Source organism: Colias philodice, chromosome 13 (genome assembly GCF_061535455.1).
Source record: "Colias philodice isolate Cphi_HAF_F1 chromosome 13, ilColPhil1 Martin Lab GWU primary, whole genome shotgun sequence".
Classification (NCBI taxonomy): Eukaryota; Metazoa; Arthropoda; class Insecta; order Lepidoptera; family Pieridae; genus Colias; species Colias philodice.
The window spans coordinates 3,207,339-3,235,106 of NC_143098.1; the positions used below are offsets into that span (position 1 = coordinate 3,207,339).

The 27,768-nt window shown below is 33.3% G+C and overlaps 2 protein-coding genes across 3 annotated transcripts in view; one reads left to right on the plus strand and one right to left on the minus strand.

Moving 5' to 3' along the window:
* Positions 1-21,198, minus strand: part of tay (tay bridge kinase) — a 64,829-nt gene extending 43,631 nt beyond the window's left edge. The window contains exons 1-2 of the mRNA XM_089702220.1: positions 20,567-21,198; positions 6,066-6,188 (exon numbers count right to left, since the gene is read on the minus strand). Coding sequence (XP_089558346.1) covers positions 6,066-6,188; positions 20,567-20,806 — 363 coding nt within the window. The 5' untranslated portion in view covers positions 20,807-21,198. The remainder of the gene's footprint in view (positions 1-6,065; positions 6,189-20,566) is intronic.
* Vkor (Vitamin-K epoxide reductase) lies at positions 196-27,642 on the plus strand. 2 transcript variants are annotated; one of them, XM_089702219.1, is made up of 4 exons: positions 196-361; positions 23,653-23,825; positions 25,230-25,327; positions 27,037-27,642. In XM_089702219.1, exons 2-4 carry the CDS (start codon positions 23,659-23,661, stop codon positions 27,237-27,239), a joined length of 468 nt encoding a protein of 155 aa, XP_089558345.1. In that variant the 5' UTR covers positions 196-361; positions 23,653-23,658; the 3' UTR covers positions 27,240-27,642. The 2 variants fall into 2 exon arrangements, with proteins under 2 accessions (XP_089558345.1, XP_089558344.1); XM_089702218.1 differs by lacking the exon at positions 196-361 and adding an exon at positions 21,249-21,379.
* The last annotated feature ends 126 nt before the right edge of the window (positions 27,643-27,768 follow it).

Genomic DNA, 27,768 nt, shown 5'->3' on the forward strand with positions numbered 1-27,768 from the left:
TGATGTATGTGTTCAATGATTCAGTCAAACCGGCGACGTGACTGACGGACAACATGACGGTGACTGGTGTTTGTGGATACGTACACGAACCGTCACCGATCAGTCATCGGTGACTTGACGGTGACTGATGTGTGTGAGTGCACCCTTATTCATGAGAAATCCATATGGCGGCAGAACGTGATCAACGCGATAAATCATTCAATTACACTTTTCATGCGGCTGTCTAAATATACGGATTTTAGACCGCGTTCATTATTTAAATCACGATTAGGTTATAACTTGTCTATCGACACGTTATGAATAAAATATGATCGTCTGGCTTTGTTAATCAAACATAACTTTTATTAATGCATAATTCAAAGTAAGTACAATGTTCTCATAATTTTGTCATAAGAAATACCTCTACTTTAAATTATAAACAAAATTGCTGAATTAAATAAAGTTATAAAAATATAAAGTGCACGTATAATTTATCGGTTAAAGTATCAAAAATTACAACTAGTGACACGTTCGAATGTAACTTCTACGTATTAGAGCATATTAGCAAGGATGGAGCACGAATAGAAATTTCCTATTCGCAATGTATAATAACGAGTTTTCTGGTTAAAGACGCCGTACTTTACGGTGCATGTGCTGTGCATTGTTAAGTCAAATATCGCTCGTTGTACACAGAACGGTGGCAGTGAGGTGGCGAGGCGCGGTCGGTAAGTGGCGCGCTGCATAATTTATTTATGTCTCGGCACGTTACTCCCTTGTTGGAAGTTGACAGCGACTCCCGAGTCCCGTTCTAATTACTGTGCACCGAAGCACAGACGGAAGCTATCGTATATCACATTTAATTAACACGAAATTGTGTTCAAATTTATTTATGATACGATTTTCGGTCTTTCATCTTCGCCGCGACGATATTTAGTAGTTAATGTCGCGAAACCGTACACTCGAGCGTAAAATATATCACTAAGCAGAAAAAGCTCACAAAAGATTCGACATTCTAAAGTTATTGAACGTCCAAAAATAGAATGCGCACACGAAACACGATGGTAATATTTAATGTAGGAACGGTGAGTGTTGATATTCGGAGGCGAGTTTAATCCGAGCGCATCACATCACACAGGATCAATTGGTTTGAGCGCTGACGTGACACGACGCTGGCGGCGCTGCTAAATGGAATTTTGCGACAGACCGAACTCAGATTAATATTATACCGAGCCAACCCGTGCTAATGGAACTGCGATTGAATTAGCATTTCCACTGCATTGTGGCGATTACGCTCGCTAATTCGCTATTTTATAGCTACGTTTAAATGTTGACGATTTATATTAACTATTCATGAACGAGACTGCATAATTGATCAAATATAAAAACATGACATCAATTTTTATCTTGTGAATACTAATATGGTTTATACGCGGTATTTCTTTATTGCATCAATTTACATTTGTGTTTTTGCTGCAAGCTTCCTTCTGTAAGTATGTTATTTATTTAATCGACGTGAACCCAATTAAAACTTAAAAGTTTATAAATGAACTGTCAAACGTGTTAAGTGTTGGTACAATGATCCAAAAATTACAGTGAATTCTTTATCGCCATTTACGCAACTTGTCAGCGCAAATTACGTAATATCCCGTAAACATTTTAATGTTGTAATAAGTCTCGTTGACTCGTACATCCAGTAATTACATAACGGTCTGCGGATTAGCATAAGCTAGAAGTTTAATCCTACCACTTGAGGTTAAGTTTACTTTGAAAATAAATTGAGGTTTTAATTTTTATGTTCGCTCTCGCAAAGTTAATTAACCTAATTCCGACGTTTGCGGATGCAAGCGGTAAATACAATTCATTTTAATTAAGATCCCTAGGTGTTATACAAAGATGATTATGATTATGAGTACTATTGAGGGGGGATTTTTTCTACTCATGCAAATCGTTGGATTGATGTAAATGCAAATGACTGTATTCAACATTACAAAGGTTGTAAAGTAATTTAAGTTCCTTAAGGGATACATGATCGGTTACGATAAGAGAGGATTAATTACGATCAGGTGGCTCGGCCGGTAATGGGACACCTGGTGGTATTTACATCAGCACGCCCTGTAAACATCTGCGCCAGGAGTTACAGCCATAGATAGCTTATAGTAAAAGGAATTAAACACGTTGTTTTAAACATAAATAAGCGCTTTTAAACTTAAAGTCGAACGCAAATTTCCTGACGTTGCCTTAGCTTCGGAAAAGAATATCGAACAAGACATAAGCAAACAGTAATATTACGAGGAGTGCACAATAAAAACATTTCGGTCGCGGCGTCTGTGGCTAGTCGCCAGTTCTCCGTGACAACACAATAAGGACGGGCCGCCGTCGAAAGCAATCAACTTGTGTTCACTTCACCGCAACCAATTTCGTACGGAAGTTCAATTCAATTTGTACTTCATATTGTTATTTAAGTGAAGCTCTCGCTCGAATCTGCTCGAGTTGCGAGATTACCTTCTCGTATCATTATCCGACTATCCACGTCGGTCTTTAAGCTCATTTAATCGCCGATATAAAATACGACTACTATTTTAACGCTAACAATTATTACAAACAAACGGTGCTGTAATGTACGTGTAAATGCAATTAAAGTCAGAAGTTGCCTGTCTGGGACGTGTTTGAAATTTTACTGCCTCATCTCGAAGACGGGAGCGTAACTTAATGATCATGTAGTGCACGGGGAGGGTATATTCTATTCGGTGCTAAATTGAATTTGCGAAGCGCTATTAGTTGACACCATAACGCGCCTACGAGCTTATCTTCCGCATCATAATATAGCAGGCAATTCGAATCATAAATAGAATCGAGCAAGTTAAACATTGTTCGCGCAAACTTTATTTGATGTTTACACGATAAATCTCCGCGTCGAAATTCAACAGCCACGTTAAAGAGTCGACATAATATATTCTTTCCTCGAAAGAGCAAGATTTTCCGCTTTATCCGAGCGACGGCAAAAGCGGCGGGAGGCAAATTGGATGGGATTGCGACATATCTTGGCTGGCGGCGAGCCGGCGAAATGCGGGGGTAAACTGCTCGCATACCATCGAGCACTCCTTTGGCATCGGGAGAAACGTGAACCTATTTAGAGCTTATGTATACAAGGATACTTACACGACGGAAATCGTGCAAGTGGTATTAGCGAAAATCTTATTTGATTCTTAAAAGGCTATAACATCTTCGTTGTTAGCATCTTAACTTCTAAAATGTTTTACAAAACTGTGGGAAGTATATTCGCACGAATTGTGTTTAGTGGTTATATAAGATTATTAATTTAAGACTGCGTTTTTTATTATGAATTAAAGAGGATCATTTTATCTGTTATAATAAAAATGTATTAAATAGATACATATTATTTTCAAAGACGAAATAAGCGAATAGACACAACGCAATTCCAACTGTACAAAAATTTTGTACAATACAATAATATAATAGTAATGCTAGTGAGGAATGTTTGTCAGCATTAAATCGCAATTCACATTATGTCGCTAAACTATCCACAAACTAGCGTCATCACAGCAAACATTATTATGAACTTACGTAATTACCACGAGTGTATATTAACCATTCCGACATGAAACAATTGTATTTTAACGTTGTGTATAATGAGTGGGGTAACAATTGGTCAATTTATATAGAGATGGAATACAATAGTGCAGCGGAGGGTTCGTAACAACGAGGTCGGCATTCTGGCATTTTATTTGAATACTGACTGACTCCGGTCCGTCCACATTTTACCCCGTACCATCCACTCTTTATCCATTGCAATATTCAAACGCATTGTGATTCACTGCCTTCCGTCTTACTACTCTCTCTACAATCAACTATTCACACAAAAGCTTTTCAAGTTTATCTCCAGCGCTTATTTTATCAACAGTTTTTACGGCTTTATTATTGTTTGTTAAACGAGAAAATTGCGATACGGCATTCATTGTTTTTAATTTATATATCTGTATATTATAATACGGCGTATTCACGTTGTTGTTTGTTTAAGTCGAGGCGGGCACTTAACATTCGAATAGGATAAGTAACAATAATAAAATAAATTACACCGATAGCAGAACGCAGCGTAAAGTAATAGTCATAAATAAGACATTCTCAGACTTTGTAAGGGCTGAATGTTTGGCCAGTGTTCAATTGCGGCTAATGGTTCGGTAAACTGTAAAAGATAAACAGCGAATATAACATGCGCGTTGAGAGCGGAGTGTACACTGTAGCCTGTAGAGGAGTATGACGACATCGAGACTTTACGTTTTATGTGTTTGGCGAGAAAGCAATGCCCGGAAGCGCGTTCAAGGCATACAGATTTAGACCGGCTGCATTCGTACATGAGATCACACAAAGCTTTTATATTAATGAAAACGTGCTGGAACGATTGGCAACATTCAATACAAAAAACAGCTAAATCGCGTGCGAGTGAGGCATGAAACTATACTTGTTGCAAATTTATTAAATTAATTTTAAGTTCGAGTTTAAGTTTACATTTCGAACTAATAAAACTCGAAACGATATTCGCCGATTCTACAGCAAATGCGTGTATGTACTTCAACATGTGCCAAAATACACTTAGATAAAAGTAATATTAGGTGAATCACTCGCTTCGTTTGCTTTGCTTCGTAATCGCTTTATAAATAATTATGTTGTACAAAAAATTGTTTCCTTTACATAAATCTAATAAGCCAACGCAAAAAAGAGCGTGTTCAAATCGGTTCGTAAAAGAAAATAATGAGACGAGTTGAAAAGTAAATGTTTGTAAGTGCGTTTACGAATCACATTAGGCACTGACAATTGAATAACACCTACACACATTAAGTGCCGTTTCTTCGGCTACAAGGTATTTGTGTAGCGATTGTGTTCAAGGTTCTTTGTTATAGTTAATAGGCAAGTACGGAAACATTATGCCATTTACAACGGTACGGTGGAGACGTAACAATATTCGTGAATGACGTAATAAATATCTACCTAATCACAGATAAATATCTATATATATCTTATAATGTTATCTAACATTAAAAAGTTCCAAGAATATCAATTATAAAAAATCATCACACATAATAATGTACATAGTTATTTATATAATTATAACGTGCTACAATGTAAAAAGGTAAGTACCTAGCTACAAATTGAAATAGCCTGACGTATTAGTTCTACTAATAAACTACATAGTAGGTAGGAGAAAATTTGCGGTCTCCGGCCGTGGCCGCTGGCAATTGTGTCTAATTACCATAACCGCTTATTTGCAGTTTAAACATTCAGTTAGGTTATTGATATGAGTAAAAGATGCAATAATAATGCAATATGAATAATTTTTAATATGTAGTTATGATAAATCGTTCATGCAATAAAGCGTTCAGCATAAATCAATCGTCGAGAAAATAGATGCAAACTGTTATAACTAATAATGCGAAAACATAGCCACAATACATTATTTAAAGCTTTGTTTCTTATTTATTACTTTAGTTCCCCGTTTATTATATTATTTATACAAGGGTTTTTATCTGTATTGTTATTGAGACGAATAACAATTCCAAGAAAATCAAACATAACAAAAATATTTATGTTGAAATAGTAAATATTTTATCCTCAAATAATTGAGAGTAGAAAAAAATTGTGTTCATACACATCATTAAAGCTACTTATTAATCAAACAAAAAGATTTCTTTAGTTGTGCTGACAACTGAGCTACAACTTTTGCAAGTAAAATGTTATCGTGTATTCTAGCAGACGTTATGTTGCAAATACATATCAAATAAACAAACAAAGAACACTATATTTTTTATATCTTTACATTTAACAACATTCAACCAAATAAAGCAAATTGATTATCGACTTTAAGTGCAGTCCAAACATAGAGCGAAATTCTGAATATACCTAACCAAAAACCATTCCATGTTACTTACCGTTTATAACATCCAAAATATCTCAAAGGCGAAAAGCTATCCTTTACCTAAAAGACCAAAGTTCATTCGCTCTATGTGTGTACTACACATATACTTACCTAAAACCTATACACCATTAATACATACAAAAAGTATACTCACGTTGGAGTTAACATTGTTAGTCGGGTGGTTTCTGGCAGCGTCAGCAGCGAGCGCCGCGAGTGGCAGGCGCGGCTTCGTCGACAGCGCGTTGGTACGGGGTGAGGAAGCACATTTAACGGCAGCCTGGTGGAGAACAACATAAGTATGTTAAAAACTAGTTTTAGTCTAGACTCTAGAAGTTACGAGAGAGTCAAGTATCAAGAACAATCTAGAAAGGTTACAGCCTTGTTAGAACTACATATTAACTTAAAAATAAATTGTCATCAGTCGTAAATAACTATAATTTTAATGGAGCTCTAATCTTTTATATTACCAATTATATTTGAATATTAAAATAACACAATCCTATCTACGTGCTCATTTAATAAAATTTCCACAAAACAAATTAAAAGCAGTCATTAATGCGGCGACTATCTTTGTTATAGCAGCTAAATGACTATTACATATTAATTATTATTGATAACTGTTTTAATACTTATAAAAATAAATTTATACGTCGAAAACGAGTTAATTGATACATCACATTAAACCGACAAGATTTATTCGATACTTAAGTTTTGATATCATAATTCGGGAATGCTTTAAACATTTTTCAATTTATAATCCCACAATTAATTACAAAACTATCTAGAGGCAATTCAAGAAGTTTAAGCAATCTTGAAGGAATGCCATTAAAAGCAGGACTTAAAATAACTTAAAATGCCAACCGCTCTCGAGTTAATATTTATTGCGATCAAGAAAAAATGCAGTGGATAAGACTAGACGAGACATTAACGTGAACTTATTAATACAGTATTTTTAATGCTATTATCATTGTTAACGAACGAACTCCTAGTTCCTACAAGGGTTTAATGACAATCGTTATCACGCACAGAGAATTTGTATTGTTGACTGCCTCAATAAAAATACGTATATACATGACAGTGAGTTTGTGTAAAAATGGCAACACTTTTTTTGGGTCAATGCTGATGTTCAATGTTAATGTATTTACATATATTGAACAACAATGTTCGTCCATAAGGATACAACATATTAACACCAGCGTAGGTATTTATGCGAGTAATTTAAATTATTAGCAATTTAAGTATATTTTTACATTAAAACGTCTTGGACATAATGAATAAGTCGGTCATACATGATTTTAAAATATTGCTTCAACGACATGTTTTATTGCATACCAAAGTATTTGTATGACAAAAGCCGTGTACAGGTGAATAAATCAGCGCAAACCATTTGTTAGCAACAACAATTTATGAGATATAAATGAAATAATGTTACGATAAAGGCATCTCGATTTAAGATGTCGTTCCCACGGAGTTAGAAGCCGCCGGCGGAAAAATAACTCGCCCGATTTCTACGAATCTGTGATAACTTTTTTATTAAACTGAAATGAATTGTATAAAATCTTTTATGCGACATAAAGGTCTCGAGAGAATTTTGTTTCCGTCACGGTTCTGTTGAATTTACCTCGCAATAATAACTGTGATTATGTAGCAAATATGTATTCTTTATTATGTGTGTACTGGTTTAAGAATTATAGCTTACATATGTCTTATTAATAAATTAAAAAAATAGGTATCTACAGTATAAATATATAGGTATCCTAACATTAAACAAGTCACCGCGATTACCTGTTTGTTATTAATAATCGGCTTATCAAAATTATAATCCTTTATATAATAATTGTATTACTAATAAGCAATGAGCGTTTGATTTATTGTCGCTGTGGATATCTTCAGTTGTAATCACTGAATATGTAGGTACTTACGTCATATTCAATTTTTTCACCTTTATAAATTTATCAACAATGTAATTTAATTTGCATTAAAGTATTTTATATCTAGAATTTGTCTGTTTTATGAATTAATTTACTAAAAATAAAACTTGAGTGCAAGAAATAACTAAATTCACACACTTTTATAACAAGAGCATTGTATCTAGAGAATAATTACGAGTAATGTTACGCATCACACATTTCTCATTCGTTCAAAAATGCCATTACAAGCGAATAAATTGCTTCACATGACATGATATCCGGAACGATATGTAAATTTTAACATCTAACATACAATTATCGGGCAAAGAGAGAAGGTAAAATGGTACATAATAATATGTGCTATTGAAGATTCAAGCACGTTCATAGCGAAGTAATTAGCATCGCTCAATAAGCCGGCCAGTAATCACCTGTCGGTCTGCTGGCGTGGTCACACCTCGTCGACAACGGTTATTTACTGTAATTACTAAACTGACAACAAATTAATCATTAACGCGACAGCACTGATATTCATATTGAGGCAATAAACGCTCCTAATGAATTTGTTCAACAATTTATTTCGTTTCAACAATTAACATAAATTTAGTTTAATAACTCTTGTAATTTATAAGCAGTTAAACTTACGTAAATTGACTTGAGAAAAACGAACATAATAATATGATAAATTATTGAAATGAAGTATAAAAATAGATAATAACGTCATTGTATTAATTAATTATATAATTAATATTAGCATACAAAAACGTTCTTTTAGTAAAAAATTATTAGCTAATATAATATTTAGGGATGTAACGATACATGATTTTGCCGATACGATACCGATACCGATATTTGTAGTAATGTATCGGCGATACCGATACCGATACCGATATCGATGGCTTGGTAGAAAAATAAATAGTGAATTATGCATAAAAAGTTACCAACATTTAACAGAGACAACTGTTAATCGTATTCTTTTAAATAAAAATGCCAAATCAAAAAACAACAAAACCATTTATTTTAGTAGGTATTATTATTTTACGAAGTCAGTTAAACTTTAAGTAATACACATACAATCAGTACCTAATAAAAGTTTACTATTCTGCCGTCCTTTAACTAGAAAGCCGTTAAGCCCACGAAGTGAGTTTCGAGTAAATGGCAAAAAACACGGAAATCGTTATTTCTTAAAAATTATGACACTTACAATAATTATTGTGAGATACATCGATCGACATTTAATTATATTATATATAAATATTAGTTTTACCCAGAAACTGTTATACATAATTTATTTTTAAATTCACTTTTTCTCGTTTAGTTCAGCATATAATCTGAAAATTTTAACTATTTACTGGACAAGACGGCCGTTCACATACCATAGCGACTTTTTAGCTAAGTAATTTAGTATTTTTATTTTCATTTTGTGATTTTTTTTATTTAAGTAGTAATAAAATGCTTACCTAAAACGTCGTTAAGCTACTATAACTACTTTTAAGCTATGACTTTCGTTTTAATTTAAATTTCAAAAACTTTATAATCAGCGTTTAAGGGCTTTTGGATGCTTTTGTACTATGATTCTATATAGTTGTACTAAATTTTAATCTTACTAATGTTAAAAATTTGCTGCTGTCTGAGGCTTTGCTCTCGGGAATTACATCCTCTAGGTCAACCAATGGAAAGGAAAAGGATCAAAAGCTTTTAGGTTTAAGTATTAAGGATTTAAACACTATCTAAATTAATGGTTTTAGCGTCTTATTGTGAGTAACAAGTATTTTAAACTCTTTTACTAAATTACTCTTTTAAGTTTTCGATAAAATTAACCTTTATTTCTCGTCATGTTCACGTTTATTTCATTACAGTGGCTCATTAAGGGGTTAAGATTGAGATAAATCTTCTCGCTTTTCTTTTTTGGAACCGTATATTCATTTAGAATTGCAATTTTAACGTTATTTTATAAATATTCTTCTGCGAAGCCATCATACGAGTCACGGATATGTGAGTACATATAGAACCACAAACAATGTAAACATAAATCGTTTCCTGAAAAAAAAAATTAAGACTTGTGCACAAGGTTTTTGAAAAAATACACCCTGGTTTCAATAGGGCTTCAAGCTCTTACATGTGGGACGCTCTTAATAAATAATGTAGAACCGCTTATCAAATGATTAGAAGACTTTTTCATCCACATTCAGAAAATATAATATACCAGAATATGTGGAAAATAGCAGGAGGTAGAAAACTTTTTATTTGCTACCATGTAAAAAAATACAAATCTTAATAATCTAATATAAAGAAAAGAAAAAATAGCAATAGTGGCAAAATGGTCTCCCCGTCAGCGGGTCAAAGGTAGTGTACTCATAACAATTTTTGTATCACCATCTCTAGTACATTGCTTGACAGTCGATTACTAATTCCACCCAAGGGGTAAATTACATAATTAAAAAATAGTTTTAAAAATTAAATAGTATAGACTGCCTATGTCCTCTTACTCGGTTACAGAGACAAATCAGAGTCTAAACAGAGAAGTACGATTGAAAGTTCGCAATGTCGTAACCATTATCTACCAAATTTTCGTAACTTTGACTTGTTATATTTTCCGTAATTTAGCTGCTAGATTGTTTAAAACTTAGTAAACTTGATCAGAAACAATACGTCTTGTAAAAGAAAATCAAAAGCAATCGGTACTCTGCTTGGGGGCGACATTATTTCATCATCACTCTCATCCCCTTTTTCCTCCGTTTTCTTTCAAACAATTTACTGTCTGTGATGTTAAGAAGAACATTATGTCTATTTCATCGAAAGCCGTCAGTAATGACAGCATTGGTCGTGATATGATTATTCCAATCCTTGATATAATTGCTCCAGTGTTAACTCATATTCTCAATGTATCCTTATCCTCTCACGAGTTTCCTATGGCCTGGAAAGAAGCATTTGTTATTCCTCTACCTAAAAAAGCCAATCCATCCATGTTTTCCGATTTTCGTCCCATCTGTGTCCTACCCTTCCTTTCTAAAATCCTTGAACGACTTGTCCAACAACAATTATGTTCATTTTTAAATAAACATAACTTGTTTAATCCTTTCCGTCCGATTCCGTCCCGGTCATAGCACGACTTCTGCTCTAATTAAAATTACTGATGATATTCGATATGCAATGGATCACAAGCAACTCACTGTACTCACACTGTTAGATTTCAGTAACGCATTTAATACCGTCGATCATGACATATTACTGAGTTTGCTTGGTTCTCTTAACATATCTCCAGCAGTAATTGAATGGTTTCGGAGTTATCTCCAGGGGCGTCGACAGAGGATCAAAATTGACGATCACTTGTCATCATGGTGTAATATCTCCATCGGCGTTCCTCAAGGTAGCGTGTTGTCTCCAATCCTTTTTTCTATTTTTATCAATTCTATTTCAGACAATTTATCTTCTCCCTACCATATGTATGCAGATGATTTGCAGATCTATACTCATGCTTCATTTCCTCAACTTCCAGAAGCTATTGAGCAGGTTAATAACGATTTGGCAAAAATCACTCAGTGGTCTAATAACTTTGGCCTGTTAGTAAACCCAGCAAAAACGCAAACTATAATTATTGGCAGCTCTAAACTGACAAATAAGATAGACTGGAGCTCCGTTCCGAAGATAACTCTGGATGGAACTGTGATACCTTTCAGTAACTCTGTCAAAAATCTTGGTATTCATTTTGACACAAATATGACCTGGAAGGTTCAACTTGAAGTTGTACGTAAGAAGTTGTTTGGCGCTGCAGGATCGATACGCAGGCTGCGCAACTTCCTGCCCATACCTACTAGGATTTCGCTTGCAGAGACCTTACTCTTTCCCATCCTTGACTACGCCGACTCCTGTTACCCCGATTTAACCGAGTTACAACTCGATTCTCTTGACCGCCTTCAAAATCTTTGCATTCGGTTCGTATTTGGTCTCTGGAAATACGACCACGTTTCCAAATTCCGCAAAAACTTGAATGGCTTCCTATACGTTTTCGCCGGTATGCTCATATGTTGCATTCGTTATACGGTATTTTGTTTGATCCTAAGACCCCTTCCTATCTTAAAGACAATTTCAAATTCCTCAACGAGCATTCCCTCACTCTCCGTTCCTCCAACCTTTTAACCTTAAGTATTCCTTCTCACCGTTCCAACTTCTTCCATTCCTCCTACACTGTCACCGTTATTAACCTATGGAATTCTTTACCTGAAGAAATAAAACGAGCTCAATCGATTTTTATTTTCAAAAAGAAAGTTAAAAACTATTATTTAACTCTGTCACAGGCTAGGTATTACCTCTGTCGACTTATTTATAATATATGTGCTTATAAAATATGTATGTATGTATATATGGATGTATGTATGTATGCTTATTGCTTGTATATATTTAAGTATGTATTCTTATTTATTATCTAATATGTGTATTGTGTATATAATATATTATTATTTGTGTATGTATATAATAATGTAAGCTGCATATATGTAGATATAGTATATATATAATAAGACTATTATTCTGGCACTTTTATTTATTTTGCACCACCATGTTATTGACTCATTTATTTTCCTCGTCTTTTCTGGGTTGCCTGGTAGAGATCGCTGCCAGCGATAAGGCCGCCTACTGTACATTGTTATATTGTATTTTTAATTTTTGTAAAATGTATTCTTTATGGTGTACAATAAAGTATTTTTCATTCATTCATTCATTCATCCCCAAAACTGATGCACCACCAGAATCGGATAACTGCCTTTTAGCTAAAAAATGAGGGTTAGCTGCTTTGTGGCTAAGCAAAAAAGTGTTATTAGAATTTGTCCTAAATAAAATTACTTAACTAAAAATGCGTTAAGGGCGAGTAACTGCAAATAAGGTAAGGATTTCCATTGGAATCGTTACATGAAAGCATATCATAAAGCAGTTATAGTCCTTTTGCGTCCCTATAGTCAAGTATAATCTGATAACGTACTTTTAGTCAAGTAAAAAGCTAAAAAATAATTATTAAATCTGGCGGTTAAGGTACTTTAAAGGAAATTTAGCAAAGTAGTGTTGGTTAGACGCTTTCAAGTTATGGAATCGCTGAAAATTGTGTTACTTAACGGCTTACAATATTTTCATATATTTATAACTATTAATGATTCTTAGACAGAAAGATAGAGAATTCTGAACTCTATCACCCTACATTTAAAACTGAAAATTGACCATTTGAGGGTTAACGGCTTTTTAGTTAAAGGACGGCAGTATTGGTAGAGTTTTTTCAGAAAACAAAGTGCGCACGCGCGGGCGGCCTCCCGCATCGTTCATTGGGCGCGGATTTTTGAATTATTTGATATCAAAAAAATTGGTTGTTTGTAAAGTAGGTTTACGATCGAGATGTTTACGTGATAACATAAGTCATAACAGTGGCAGCGCTCGAGATGAAACGGGAGATCGGTCCGTCTCTCTCTCGTTATACCTGCGATCGCGCTCGTGAGGTTTTGGTGTGACACAAGTTTATGAACATGTCACCCGACTAAAACGATTTTAAAAACGTTATCACGTTAAAAATTAAAAAAATTCAAAATTATTTATTTATTTCCTTTACATAAACAAATTTGTGATTGGAACACTCCTAGTAAGCAAATAAAATGCTTGTGTCAGGAGGTTCCGCTCTTCCTTAACACTATTACAGAAACAGAAATAAAACAATATGAATGAATACAATGCAAAAACATAAAAGAAAAGAAAGAATTTAATAAAAAAATATCGGTATCGGTTGATTTATTATCGGCGATACCGATATATCGGCTTGCCGATATATCGGCCGATATATCGGTATCGGTATCGGTATCGTTACATCCCTAATAATATTATAATCTACAACATACACGGCTGAATAAGCGAAAGTCGATTCGAATAAGCGACCTTGCATCTAATTACTCAAACTCGACGGAGACTATTGCTGCACATAAAATTGCATTCTGTTTTTTAACTTGCGGTATCCCAGAGCTTAGCGTAAACTTAATTTGCCAGCGCTCTTTAATTAACAGCGACACGGCAGATCATTAATTAAGTCATCAGACAAGCGGGTGTGAGTAAACGCCGAGCGGATTAGGTACTACGGTAATGAACGATTATGTAGCTCTATCGAGTACAGAATATAATTAACTTATCACGCTAAACAAGGTAGCAATAAACGCTTTATAACGAGCTCGAAATATAATTATTTGTATAGCGATTTATACATTTCAAAATTTGACGAGTTTATAAAAAAAGCACAATACGCTATTCAAGATCGATTATAACCAGTAAAGAAATTCGAATCAGCTGCAAAAAGCGTGTATAAAAAGAGGCAATTGTCAAGGAGCTCAACAAAGAGAAAAAACCGTAACTGTTCAGTTTTGTGAGCAAAGATTATGTTTAGATAAGAATCTTTATTTGTTATTATAGCGAATACCTATACTGTGTAAAGTTGTGAAACATGCAACGAGTGTAATGGGCTTACTTAGTAGGGTTTAAATATATCGTGTAAACAACGTTTAGTTTACGACGGTGTAGGTTCGTTATCGGCATGAGGAAACAATTAAGTGGGAGGGAGGTAATCGAAATATTTGTAAACGCGTGTCGAAGTAACTGTCGCGTGACACTGGGTGTTTATTTCGAAAACCAGGACCGCCCATAGCCACCCTCTTTCGACTGTTTTGTAAAAGTTTTATAAAAAATGTGTTTTACATCTTTTAAATGGTCATTTAAATACCCAAGCAGCTACGAAATTAGCTCAGATTGATTTTAATTATAATTGTTAGTGATGCATATCTATCGTGATCAAATGTTTTATCTATGATAACACAGTCATCTCGAGTACCCGAAGAAAGATTATGCGATATTGGCGAGAGTGCTCTCTTAAATATATATTTCCGGGTCATCAATCAACCGCAACATGTTGGACTTGTCAACGATTCAAAAGGGTGCGATACGGTCGCTTGGGCACGGGCACGTCACCATTACAATTCGCAACTAACTTGATTGTAAACATTGATTTAGCTCTGACATTTTGTGCGATAATAGGGCGATGTATTACAAATGTTTGTATAATGTCGCGCAATAAACGATAATATGTTCTAATATCCACTTCACGGCGTGTGTATAATCAATGAGAGTAACTCAAGTACACAAGCGAGTACACAAGCGAAATCGATTTGAATATGTGTTAGTGATTTATTGATTTAAGTGTAGTCACGTTTTACTTGTTTCTGTTAGCACGTTCGTATTTACATTGCAGACAAATTCGGTATTAGGTAACATAAACAGGTCTTCTCCTATTAACACCCATACAAAGAGCAATTCGTGCCATTTTAATATGATTTGCCTATAATAGTGAAACATTTCGTGAACAATTGATTCGTTCTAACCATTCTCATAAAATTATAACAACAATGCCAGAGAAAAACTCAAGCGCCCATTTGTGGTAAACAAAATTCATTACAATTAAATTTCAAACCAACATTTAAATGAGACTAAACCGTTCATAAATTCTATTGTTTATATTCGCCGGCCGGAGTTACGACAACTTTAACTCATATTTTACTGAGCTAATTTAATTTAGTAGCTTGTGCCACCGCATTTACGTTTATGTTCGCAATAATGTTTTCATACTTCAACTTACCATTTCTAAATAAAGAAATGATTTTACGATACTCTCGCTACATTGTATCGTAGAACATAACACGATGATGTAGATAAGGCATGCATTGTATCGACTTTTAGTTCACATTTACATAGTACATAAAAAGGGTGAATTATTGAAAACTTGCGACGTAACTTTATTTGACGTGAGTTTTTATGGTTATTTAATGTGAACGGTAATTATATGTGGTATGAACTTAACCATAATAGACAGTTGAATTGGCAATAAAGTACCTATTGCCAATGGCAGAATAAATAAATGCGAATAATGCGAGGATAATACAATATAAATGTAAAGTATGGAGTGAAACCAATAAAGACAAACTGAGTATTCGTTTACAAGCATACTTCCTTAATCTATTCCATCATCTTGAATCGAGTCGAGTGGCTGGCATTCGATCGCTCTTGCCGAGACTTGCGACGATTTGCATGATAAAGAGTACTAACTTCCAATAGCTAAGGCGACATTAAGGACGCCGCTTTTCATGCCTTTCACTAACCATTGAATACCGTATATTTTTACGGAGACAATTATAGCGTTAGCTAGTTCGAGCTGAATTTAAATAACACATTGCCGATTGAAAACCAAAATGGTTATTCTTTCATTAAAATTCTTCATTACAATACCGTCTAATTAGCATTTTATTAGTCACGTTAAATACGTATCGCTATATAATTAAGCATAATGCTTTCCACAGTAAGCTAAAACATTTCAGTTTTTCTTTTTCTTTAATAGTCGTTGCGTATTGTATCGTTTACTGTGCTCAATTGACCGTTGAATGTTCGATTAATAGTCATCATAATTATAAACGTCATTTGTTTATGTATCGGTTGGTATAATTTTGTTCAATTTGATATAATCGTTTCACAATTTAATAAAGCGAAAGAAGCCAGATGTGTAAATCTCGATGTTTCAATGAAAACACGAAGGGTGAGGGCGACGAGGACACAAAGTGTAGAGGTGTGCGGAATGATTCGCGACGAAGTAATGAAATTTTAAGTAATAGATCTCTTTAGTCTTGAAATAGATCGACTCTTAGTTCAAAGTGTTAATTTATTTTCAACAGTAGGTAAGTACGCGATGAAATTAATTTAGCATTCTAAATGTATTTTTATCAGCATTACCACTTAAAAGTAACAAAGCGTTAAAAATATTTACATTTTAATGAGAATGTCTAAGTCTAACATTATATTTTTCATTTGCATTAAGAGTGAAAATACCTAAATTGTATTTTTAATCCGTTTAAATATTTAAGAGACATAAGTCGCCTTACTTATATACAATTACATATTACTTTATTTGATACGACAAAGTAAAGGGTTTTTGTACTCGTGTAATTTGAATAAAAATTTAATAAGTACCTACCTGTAATACGCAAATAAAATTTAAATGTTTGAAAGTATATTTTTTCACTTAATTAGACATTAAACCAGTAGTTAGGTGTTATAAAATAGAAATAAATTTTATATTGTATGGATAAAACATGTGTAGTTTGTAGTTTGTACGTAGGTCAGGTTTTTATTGTGTATGTTGTTTTTACGATAAACTTTAAAGAATACATATAAGTAGGTATAGGAAATAATTGTCTGCATTATAATCAAATTCCGAAAATAGTATATCCGTTTATCGTATAAGCCGTAAGGGTATTCTAATTAGGTGATAAAAAAATTTAACATCGAAGAAAATACGAAGAATCGAATAAGACTTTTTTCGATTCTTCGTATATTCTAAAAATAGATAGATATAAAATAATCCTTTCTACTTTATCAGAATTAAATAAAACTTATCACAGATTCACAGACTATAATATAAAAATATGAACTGTGTTTTTTGTTGTGTTTGCGATGTTTACGACGATATATATTTGAGCTTTTCATAGCGCCCATAAAGTATAAAATTAATCGAACATTTTACGACTAGTCATTAAATACAACATAAATAAATGCGTCGAAAATGTTATAATAAACTGTACACGCGCTCAAGATGTGAGTATTTGCATAGTTATTGCTCGAGAGAACACTCGACTATTTAAGTGAGTACGGGCAAACAAAACTTTCCCCATGTGCTTGGGACAAAGCAATTTTTCTGCAATTCTCGGAGTAAATGGCTATGCTTTACGTATAAGTTTCTTCAAACAAATGTTCCAAAAATTTTATGCATCTGTATATTTTGTTGGCAAGTTATTCTTTCTCAGAAATGAAGTGCAAGTATTTCGTCGCAGTCAACTTATTGTAGCATTACTAAAGTACATGGAACAAACAGTTAAATAAAAGTGTAAACGTTAGATTGTAGCTGTTATCAGACTCGGAAACTGTAAAGTTTCGAAGTTAATAGCACTGTTGACAATCTAGTTCAGAGTTGAAATTCAAGAAGCAGTAACATGAACAGTATAATAAAGTAAAGAAACGATTTAAGCATCAAGTAGATAGCTGTGTGGATATAATAAATTAAAAAATAATAAAGTCGGTGGAATTGTCTAGGGATTATATACTAATGACGAGTGGGTAAAATCTTGACCGATTGAACTAACTTATAAAAACAAATATTTATTTACTATATGACCACATTCATAATTGGAGCGACTACATCGATAATTAAGCGTACGTTTGTATAGATTACATGGATGTATTATATAAGGCTTCTCCCAGAGGATTAAGGCGATATAAAAACCGTGTTTTAACGCTGTTTTATCTCGTTACATTGTTATGTCAGGGTATTAAAACAACAATGTCGCCCATGTAAATAAGTAGTCAGGTAAGCTAAGCTTTACAATACACCTTTTAATGAGTATCGTTCTTAACTTCTTAGCAATAAAGTATTCCAGTGCATTTAAACACATCATATTCAAATGTAATTCCACAAAGTAGCCTTTGTTATCGTGTGTAATGTAAGCTGATTTTATATTTAAAATAAGCTTTTACGTGGAACGCGGCAACTCATTATAAAATTCGTATCACAAATATTTACGTCCAATTAATATTGAATTTCAATATGCTGCATCATTATGCGTCCCGTATTTAAATATTCAATTGAAAATATTGCAAAGTCATTTATAAGCAAAAAGCGTATCCCGCAAATTTGCCGGTAGTGTATTTTCACGCTCGCCAAGTTCGTCGTACCAGATTCAATCTCTCGACCGCTTATCAGGTAGACGAAACTTGTCAAACTTTTCAAATTAGTTTTTACCACGCTTCACTTTACATTTTTATAAGATTAGCTCGATGTTCACCGACAAGGACAACACAGTAAACACGCTACCTTTGTACTTACGCGTTTTCTTTAATAAACTGTTAAACATAAACTTATACGTATTAGATAGGGAATTACGTAAATATATTTTGTAAATAAATGAGTTAACGTTGAGATGTTATATAGGTACGGATACATTTAGCGTCTCGTGTAGGTATACTTTAAAAATTATTTCAATGGAAACTTAATGTAAACATACTATCATCGCTTTTATAACGCATGACTAGTTCTAATTTCCTCTGTATCATCAAAGCGTGGTTAAAATAGACTTGTTTCCTCTCTTATATTGAGAATAATTAAACCGTGCATTACGTCGTAAATGTTTTGGTATTGAATAATTAGAATTTAATTTTGTATTTAGTGAAAAATTTATTCTAGTTTTATGACGTATTATAAAAAATAGAGTAGTTTTATTAGGAAATAAAATTACATTTAGTGTCGTCGGCGCGAAACGGGACTCTTGGTAGCCGTGGGAAAATCATTAGCCAATTACTCATTGTGTTTATAGTTCGCCGCTCCTCGGGCGTCAGATGACACGGTCATGCTCGTATAACTTTACTTCACCTCAGTTGAGAGCAATTAAAATCACGACACCGTTGCCCTAAGGCGATAAACTTTAAAATGTCTCGTCTCTACGGTAAACAATGTGTATTAATAGACGTCATTTTTTATCTGTTTGAGATACAATAGTGTTATTAATCCACTATTACTTTTTCGCTATATTAATACATGGTAAGTAGGATACAATGAGAGGATTTTTAATGAAAGACTTCTCTGAATTGGTTGAGTGTGTAATGTTACTGACGAAAATTGCGGCAGGATGTACCTATTCAGAAAATAATAGCGTGTTATTATAAAACATCCTACGTCGAGACTTTTAATAAAAGTAACCACGTACCATTGAACATATGTTAGTGCAATTTCCACAAAAACCAGTTTCTGGTAGAAAATTAAGTTACAGCCATTGTAAGCAGAAATTGCATAAATGTTGCACACCGCATGTGGTGAATTAAATAGGAGCAAGGGAACCTGTTTTAGAGCCTATAACGTTCGTGCGCAAGGCTCAAACAAGCCACAAACGGCACGCCTGTCACCATAATTTAGAAAGATAGCGTAGAATGTAGTTTTATTGTGCTCATACGAGACTTCAACATACAACACATTGTCGTTCGAGGACGGCGAGATAAATGAGCGCAAACGAGCGAAAGCCACTTAGACCAAATTTACACTTAGCGGGAGACCGCGGGTGCACTTCGCTTTCGGAGCACCGCATACTCCGACGATCTCGCGTCAGCTGCTCCACATAAAACCGACTCTATATATTATATACATTCTATACGTACCGAGCAGTCCGATATGCAAATAAGAGATATCAAGCTTCCACTGTAATTTCAAAATACTATGTACCTACTTAAGTCCTTATTCAATAGGTCAATGCACTTCCGAGACGACGTCCGAGGCGATTACAGAACGAACTTTTTGTTATAGGTATACATAAAAAGAAACAGTATTTAGCAATGCAAAACTAATTAATGCATAACAGGGTTGGTTGCAAACGAATATTAAACCTTATATGGTGTTTGCAAATAGTTAATGCAATAATATTGACAATAGCTCAACTCTTATCGCGATTTGTATTATCATCAATCATTTATCAATAAGGAGAGTGAAAAATTATAAAATATAGTTAAAAAGTACTTATCTACTCACAAAAATAAGTAGCGAAACTGTTGTAAAGTAAGTACACAATAAATAACTTTTGTATTTATGTACTATTTGATACAAAATACATTGGAGTACTTGAAAATAAATAGATAGGCTTACCTCGAGATCTTCATAGGTGCGAAATGCCATTATGGCGAAACCATCAATGATATCCTCCTCTCCGAGGGGTTCCTTCGACTTCTTCCTCCTGGCCGGAGGACGAGGTGGTTTCTCTCTCGCGGGAGACTCGTCCTCGCCACTGTCCCCATCTTTAGCCTTACTCTCTCGCTGTGCATGCATGCGCTGTGCCCGTTCCCTTCGCCTGTTTCGCTGATTGCGCTGCTTCACTTCGTTTTCCATCGTTCGCACATTATTCGAAACACCCGACCACCGTGCTTCACTACACTAAAGTCCGCACTACACTTTTATCACACATGGTTATCCTATGTTTCTAAATTGAAAACTTTAACACAATACAAATCTTGCACACAGAAAAAGACACTGGCCGTTTCCAATGGCGGATCGTACACCGTTGCCGCATTGCAAGTAAAATGGCCGCGTAGCACTTGACGGGCTGTCTTCTTTCACTTTTACGTAAACGGTGACATAATTACACTTATACTAAGATATATTACAATATATTTTAACAAGAACTAGTACAATAAAACAATAAATTAGTTTTGTACATTATTCTCTGTATTCAGAATCAGTCAATAGTCAATACAATGAAAGGTGTTGCACGACGCCAACGCTGCGTTGCGGTCGCGATGGTGAACTAAAACAGTGCTGCCAACACAACGACTACACATTCCGCAAAATCGGGCGTCATTGGCAATGTGGCGGTAGTGGTTACTCTTCTAACTAATGTTGTGCTCTCTTTCTTTATCGTAAATTTATTAGACACAAGAACTGACCTACTTATTATAGTTACATGTAAGTTACGTAGCTTTATTTTAAATAATTAAAGAAAAATAAAATCATTCGATTTCTCTAAAAGATATAACAATTCAAATTATTTATAAAAAATAAGAATTAAAATTATACAATAAGTGATTTATTTTTCTATGTTGGTATTATGTGAACTTGTTGGTGTCTTGGTGTTTCAACTGCCATATCGTGTCGGTCAAATATATGAAAACTTAGACTCTGTGTTTACATTTTAATAAAAACACAGCTACTTAGAGTTATGTAATCGTAGTGAAGTTAGCGAGTATGTTGAGTTTTGACGTTTGCAGTACAGATGCGTTCAATATAGAATATAAATACTAGAAATACCATTAGAAATACAGTACATTTTATTTACACTTTCAATCGCTTTCAATAAAGTTCAATTTGCTCTTTTTGATTGGGATGTTATTAAAATAAAAGTTGCTTTTTTGTTTTTTTTTCACCTAATATTTGAGGATATCATAAAAGTTTTTATTAAGTAATTAAGTACATATACAATACCTCCATATTATAATAATATATTACTATACAAGCTGATACCCCTCGGTTTTACTCGTGTATAAAACTGAGAATAAAAGCCTGCGTCTTTACTACTTTTGTTCCGAAATTTCATCCAAATAGGTTTAGCCGTGAAAGCTTGACTTATGGACAGACATTCGCAGTTAATGTATCTATGTATAAGTTTTAAGTATTGACTGACTAACTCGACCCTACGTATACGACGTATTGACCTCTCTCACTAAAGCGGTGCCTACCTATAATTTAGATACGTAAATACTAATGTTTATTTTTAAGTTAATTTTGAATTGTTTGAACAAAAAATTATGTATCTAGGTGGTTGGTAAGCCTTTTTTTTAGATAAATAAATAAACTCTTCCCTACGACTATAGTTAAAAGAAAAGTATGTACTTTATTTTTTATCAATAATTCAATGAAATGAAAACTGAGCTTTTGTTTTTAATAATTAATATGTTTGTCTTGCAAAGAACCGAGTAAAGACCTAGTATAATCTTAGTTCTGCCAATGAATGCCACACTGTTGTGAATATTCATTAACGTGTATGAATATTAAATTTAATGCTCAACAGGGTGTGAGCAATATACAAGCGAATTTTAATTTGATCTTAACTCGATTTTGCTCATTTGTAAATTGTTAGCCGGAGAGAATTTGTGATTCAGTTACCGAAATTGAGTGCATGGATATAAATTTATGAAATTTTATTATTATTGTGTATTTGTGTAATATTTAAATCAAAATTCAAAAAGCTTAAAATAAAAAATACATTCGGAATTTTATGAGGTATGAAAAAGATTAAATTAATTCTATAAAATCTTTTTGTTTTTGATTTCGACGCTTTATTTTAAATTTGAAATTATAATTATTTATTATCATTTTGCATTAATTGTATAAAACCCGTTTTTACCTTGTTTGCCAATAGAAAATAAAAAACAAAAAATAAAATAAAGATAAGTAATTTTTATGATTTTTCGAGAAAAAAATTGATGCGATCAGTAGAAACTAGAAACATTTATATTTTTATTTTTTAATTTATTAAACAAAACTCTTGTTTTAACTTTGAAATTTGATGTCTGGAAAGTAGACGCAATAACTACGTTATAAAAATCGTTGCTTTTTATATTTTTTTGCAAAAGCTCCCCTTATGATAATACTGACTTCTAAGGGTCCGCATGATTTGATTTAAAAGTTTAAATTGAAATATGCATTGGCTTTAGGACGCCACGGGGGCCGTTTGCTTTATATAATAATTATGGTGCCAATTTTATACAGGATTTAAAAAAAAACTATTAGATTCTGGAATTCACGAAATTACGGTAGCTAATAATATCTTGTAAATAATATATTATCTATTTGACATTGTGTTTAGTTAATGCGCTGATAAAGAACCGGTCAAGTTGGTAAATAATAAATATTGTGCTATAATGATAACGTATGACTATGAAATATGAATGTAATGTTTATTAATGTAATCCATTTTAGATTCACCTTAGTTTTAGGATAGGTAGAATATGTAGAGTTTCGTGTTTTATTGCCATAAGGACCCAGGAAGTGCCTCGATACATTTAATATAGTGCTTTTTAATATTTTTGCATTATAAGCAAATAAAAAAACTTTTTGGTCGGTCTGAATCGATTTTTGTTTTCCTTGTCTCATGTATAAAGAATTGTGTGATTAAAATCGATTTTTTTTTGTTTTCCTGGTATCATGTTCATTAAAAAATAATGTGATTGAATTTCTAGATAACAATGACGATAAAGAGCATCAACCGCGGTTTAGTCTCAGCCGGGATATTAGGAATATTCCTGTCGACGTATGCTCTCTATGTGGAAATGGCAGCGGAGGCAAGACCGGGGTATAAGGCGCTGTGTGACATCTCGGAACGCGCCAGCTGTTCAAGGGTCCTTACTTCTGAGTACGTGTCTTTTTGATTTTTGTATGTAGCACAGATATAATATAATAACTATGTTTGTAGATAATTATTGTGACGTCATTGTTGTGTGTGACTGTTATCGTGAACAAATAGAATAAGAAAAAAAGTAAAGAATAATTTATAAGCAGTGTGGTTCTTAGAGGGTAATAAGAATGGTAATTAGTCTCAATGACTTGCACTGCCATTTAATTTTCAGGTGCTTTAATTTTAAATTCGCTCCAAAATAAACGTTGAATATTTCATATGTGCTTATGTAGGTTCCCACCTGCTTTTGGAGTAAAATTGTTTATGAAAAATAAATATTGTTCTATCGAGCTTAATTTTAAGCATTTATCAACATTTCATCAATTTATAAAATTGAAAACTTAATAAGTAGGTATCTTAAAAAATCAAACAAAAACGCAATATCATAATAATAGAATTATAATAAATTCACAGTTTTTCACCTTCCGTGTCCATATTCAATCTTCAATCTTCAAGTCTTTATCCTTTTTGGGCAATAATGGGCAGCTTATAATATGAGGGTGAACCCCTTCAAAATTCAAAATGTATCAATAGTTTCTGTGTTATTGACTTATTTTCACCCTACATAAACTAATGTGTATATTCTACTAGCGTTTGACCCGCGACTTCGTTCGCTTGCTCTTCAAAGTATCCCTTCAAACAAATTAATATCTCCCTTACATAAAAAATATTCTTTTTGACATTTAGGAAACGAATGCAATAGTTAACTATATCTTAGAAAATATAATATATTTTAAATACAATTCTATATACCTACGGTATGAAATTACTCTATTCATCTATTGTTATAATGAATTAGCTCTATTAAGTAGGTACATAATATTTAACTTTTACAATAAAACTAAAAAAAAATAAAACAGCTAAGTATTATTTAAAAACTAATTTTATTAAACACTAGCTGTGCCCCGCGGTTTTACCCGCATTGCTCCGCTCCTGTTGGTCTTAGCGTGATTATATAATATAGTCTATAGCCTTCCTCGATAAATGGGCTATCTAACACCGAAATAATTTTTCATATCGGATCAGTAGTTCCTGAGATTAGCGCGTTCAAACAAACAAACAAACTCTTCAGCTAGTATAGATTTGGGTTATAGAGCGTAGCGAAATTCAAAATCTTTGGCAACACTAGCGGATTTAAGTACGAAGAGAGTTTGAAATCCAGCGGGAAATGTGTAAATCCTCTATTGAATATATTTCATTCAATTTCAAATAAATCGTTAAAAAATGCCCCTGTTTTCACTCGGATTGTGGGGTAAAAACGGCACTACCGTTCAAAAATAATGTACCCTGAATTCCAATAACTCTACGGGCTCACAGCTTGCACTATTGCAGTAATAAACAGTCCTTTGTTATTTTTTGCAGATACTCAAAAGGTTTCGGTGTTGTGGCCAAAAACTCCGCTTTTGAGGTGCCGAACTGTGTCTATGGGATTCTCTTCTATTGCATTATGATTTTTTTGAGTAAGTGGTCTGGTTTAATGATTTTTTAATGTCGTGTTTTTGTTTGTTATTATTTGTCTGCTCTAAATAGATCTTTTAGTTGTTTAGTTCATATAAGGTATATGTTTTTTTTGCGATAGTTTGTTATCGAAATGAAGTGTTATTTTTTTAAGTTAACACTTTAAAAGTATGCTAAAAATTGGTACAGCTGTTAATTAAACATCCACATAAAAAGTGTATCGTATTAATTGCCGTTAAAAACACAGCCCTTATTCAAAATTGAATAGCAATATTTCTTGCTCATTACGACGCATTAAACGTTAAAAAACGCACACGGGCGACGCGTAAAGTAATTTAAAAACTTTAATGGCACAATCAGGCGCAAAAACAATCCATGAAGGCATGTGCATAAAATTATCCTGCTCAAATTGAGATGTCATCGTAAAAGGCAAAAACGTTGCTGAGGACGGGAATCGTTTGTAAATTATGACCACCGTATATTTTCCATAGTGTGTGATTACATTCGTAATGACACTAATCGACAAGTCATTTCGCTGTAGGTAGGTACTCAGAGTTATGTGTGTGTTTTTTTGTTTGATTTTACATGTACATGTTAGATGTTAAAATTGTTACTGGTGTAGGTAATTGAATTTATTATAAGTATCGAAAGAATGCATAAAATTTTTCGATACAAAAAAAAATATTGTCTACGAATTATATTGGATAAATTTTTCCGTTATTCATAAATTAACAATGAGTAAAAAATATTATAGAGACAGATAACAAAAAATAGAAAAGGCAGCTCTATGTAACCAAATTGAGTTAGAAAATAAAATTTATTATAATACTTAAGTAAAATGCGATATAAATATAATATGAAAGCTTACGATCCCTAAAATTCACGTTGCATTGTAGAGTTTGGAATAGAAAATATTGCATTCGACAAGCGCAGATGTAAGCCGCTTATTCCCTTCGTATGGTTATTGACGAGTTGTGAATATTAACAGTTATCGGAATCTTATAACCCTCAACATAATCTAAGGATTTTTGGATTTTTGGACGTGGATACAGGAATTCGTAGATTCGTAGAGATATTGAAATCATTCATTTTCATAATGTTTATGAAGATATTTCTGGTTTAGGTTCAGAAGTATTTATTACGGTTGAGCCTGTTTTGTACATTTTAGAATTTTGCACTGTATACGGTAATTTTATTTTGTTTCAATCATTAATTGATTGATGCATTAAGGCTTTACCTAAATAGAAAATAGTTATTGGAATCGTCAGCCAAGATTTTTGAAGTGGATAATACAATTTCGCATATAAGGGCTTTCGGGGAAGGTTATGTGGGATTGCCACTGCCCAGAAAGAACTAGGTACCGACTTTACTCCACTGTGTTTTGTTTAACCGTTTTTAGTGGCAGGGTCGCAGGCATTGTTAAAATTTATTCGCGAACCCCTCGACTGGTCTGGCGCAACCTAGAACGGCAGGTGGTTCGCCATGGTACCCTTATGGGAATCAATGGGACTCCAAGAAACTATATTAGTAGGAATTTTATGCTAGCCTTTATACCATTAATTCGTCTGGACGCTAATAAAGTAAAATTACTTTCCAAAAAAAAAATAATAACGTAGGTAACGTTATTATTATTTTCTTGTGTAATTAATGTTTTGTTGCAGGATTTAATAGTGTCACGATTATTTTAATAAATAAATGTTATTTTTTTCAGGTACATACGATAACCTACTTGCAGTGCGACTCCAAGTCGTTCTCGGCGTCTCATCAGTTATTAGTTGTGTTTATTTGGCGTATCTATTGATTTTTGTTCTCGGAGACTTTTGTATTGTTTGCGTTTCTACATATTTTGTGAATGCTGCGATCACATATGCATCCTTTAAAAAGCATAGTGCTTTGAAGTGTAAAAATGTATGAGTTAGTGTTGCCATCTAGGGATATAAAATGAGATTTTTGTATTTTTATTTTAGCGCCATCTATTTTTGCAGACTTGTACTAAAATTTTATAAAACTGTATCATAGATGGCATGATACTCCTTAATTTTGGTGTTTGGTGGTTCTCGTGCGAATTTTTAAATTTTTGGGAGGGTGATATATGTATTTTTATTGCATAAATACTTTTATATAATGGTTGGTTTTAAGTTTATATTTTTGTTTTGCAATGAGTTTAAGCATTTCAGATTTAAACAAATGATACTTATTAAAAACGAGATTTACGTTTTTTTTTAAACTAATATTCTACAGAGCATTTATTTTTTTTTACATTTTGTATTGTTTATATTTTACTCTTGTTTGCTTATATTAAAGAATAATGTTACTGTTCTGGAGTTTTTTTTATTACATATTAAGTAATGCCTTTTTCCTTTCCTTAAGTTTAATTTCCCTCAGTACATCCTGTTTTCTGGAAAATAATGCTTTAAAAAGCTTAAATAAGTATCGAAAACAA

What these genes read in the sequence shown, in the direction of transcription:
- Vkor (XM_089702219.1), top strand. Translation starts at nt 23,659, where the DNA reads ATGACGATAAAGAGCATCAACCGCGGTTTAGTCTCAGCCGGGATATTA. An exon ending in TCAAGGGTCCTTACTTCTGA is followed by an intron (nt 23,826 to 25,229) that starts GTACGTGTCTTT and finishes TATTTTTTGCAG; the next exon opens with ATACTCAAAAGGTTTCGGTG. An exon ending in TTGCATTATGATTTTTTTGA is followed by an intron (nt 25,328 to 27,036) that starts GTAAGTGGTCTG and finishes TATTTTTTTCAG; the next exon opens with GTACATACGATAACCTACTT.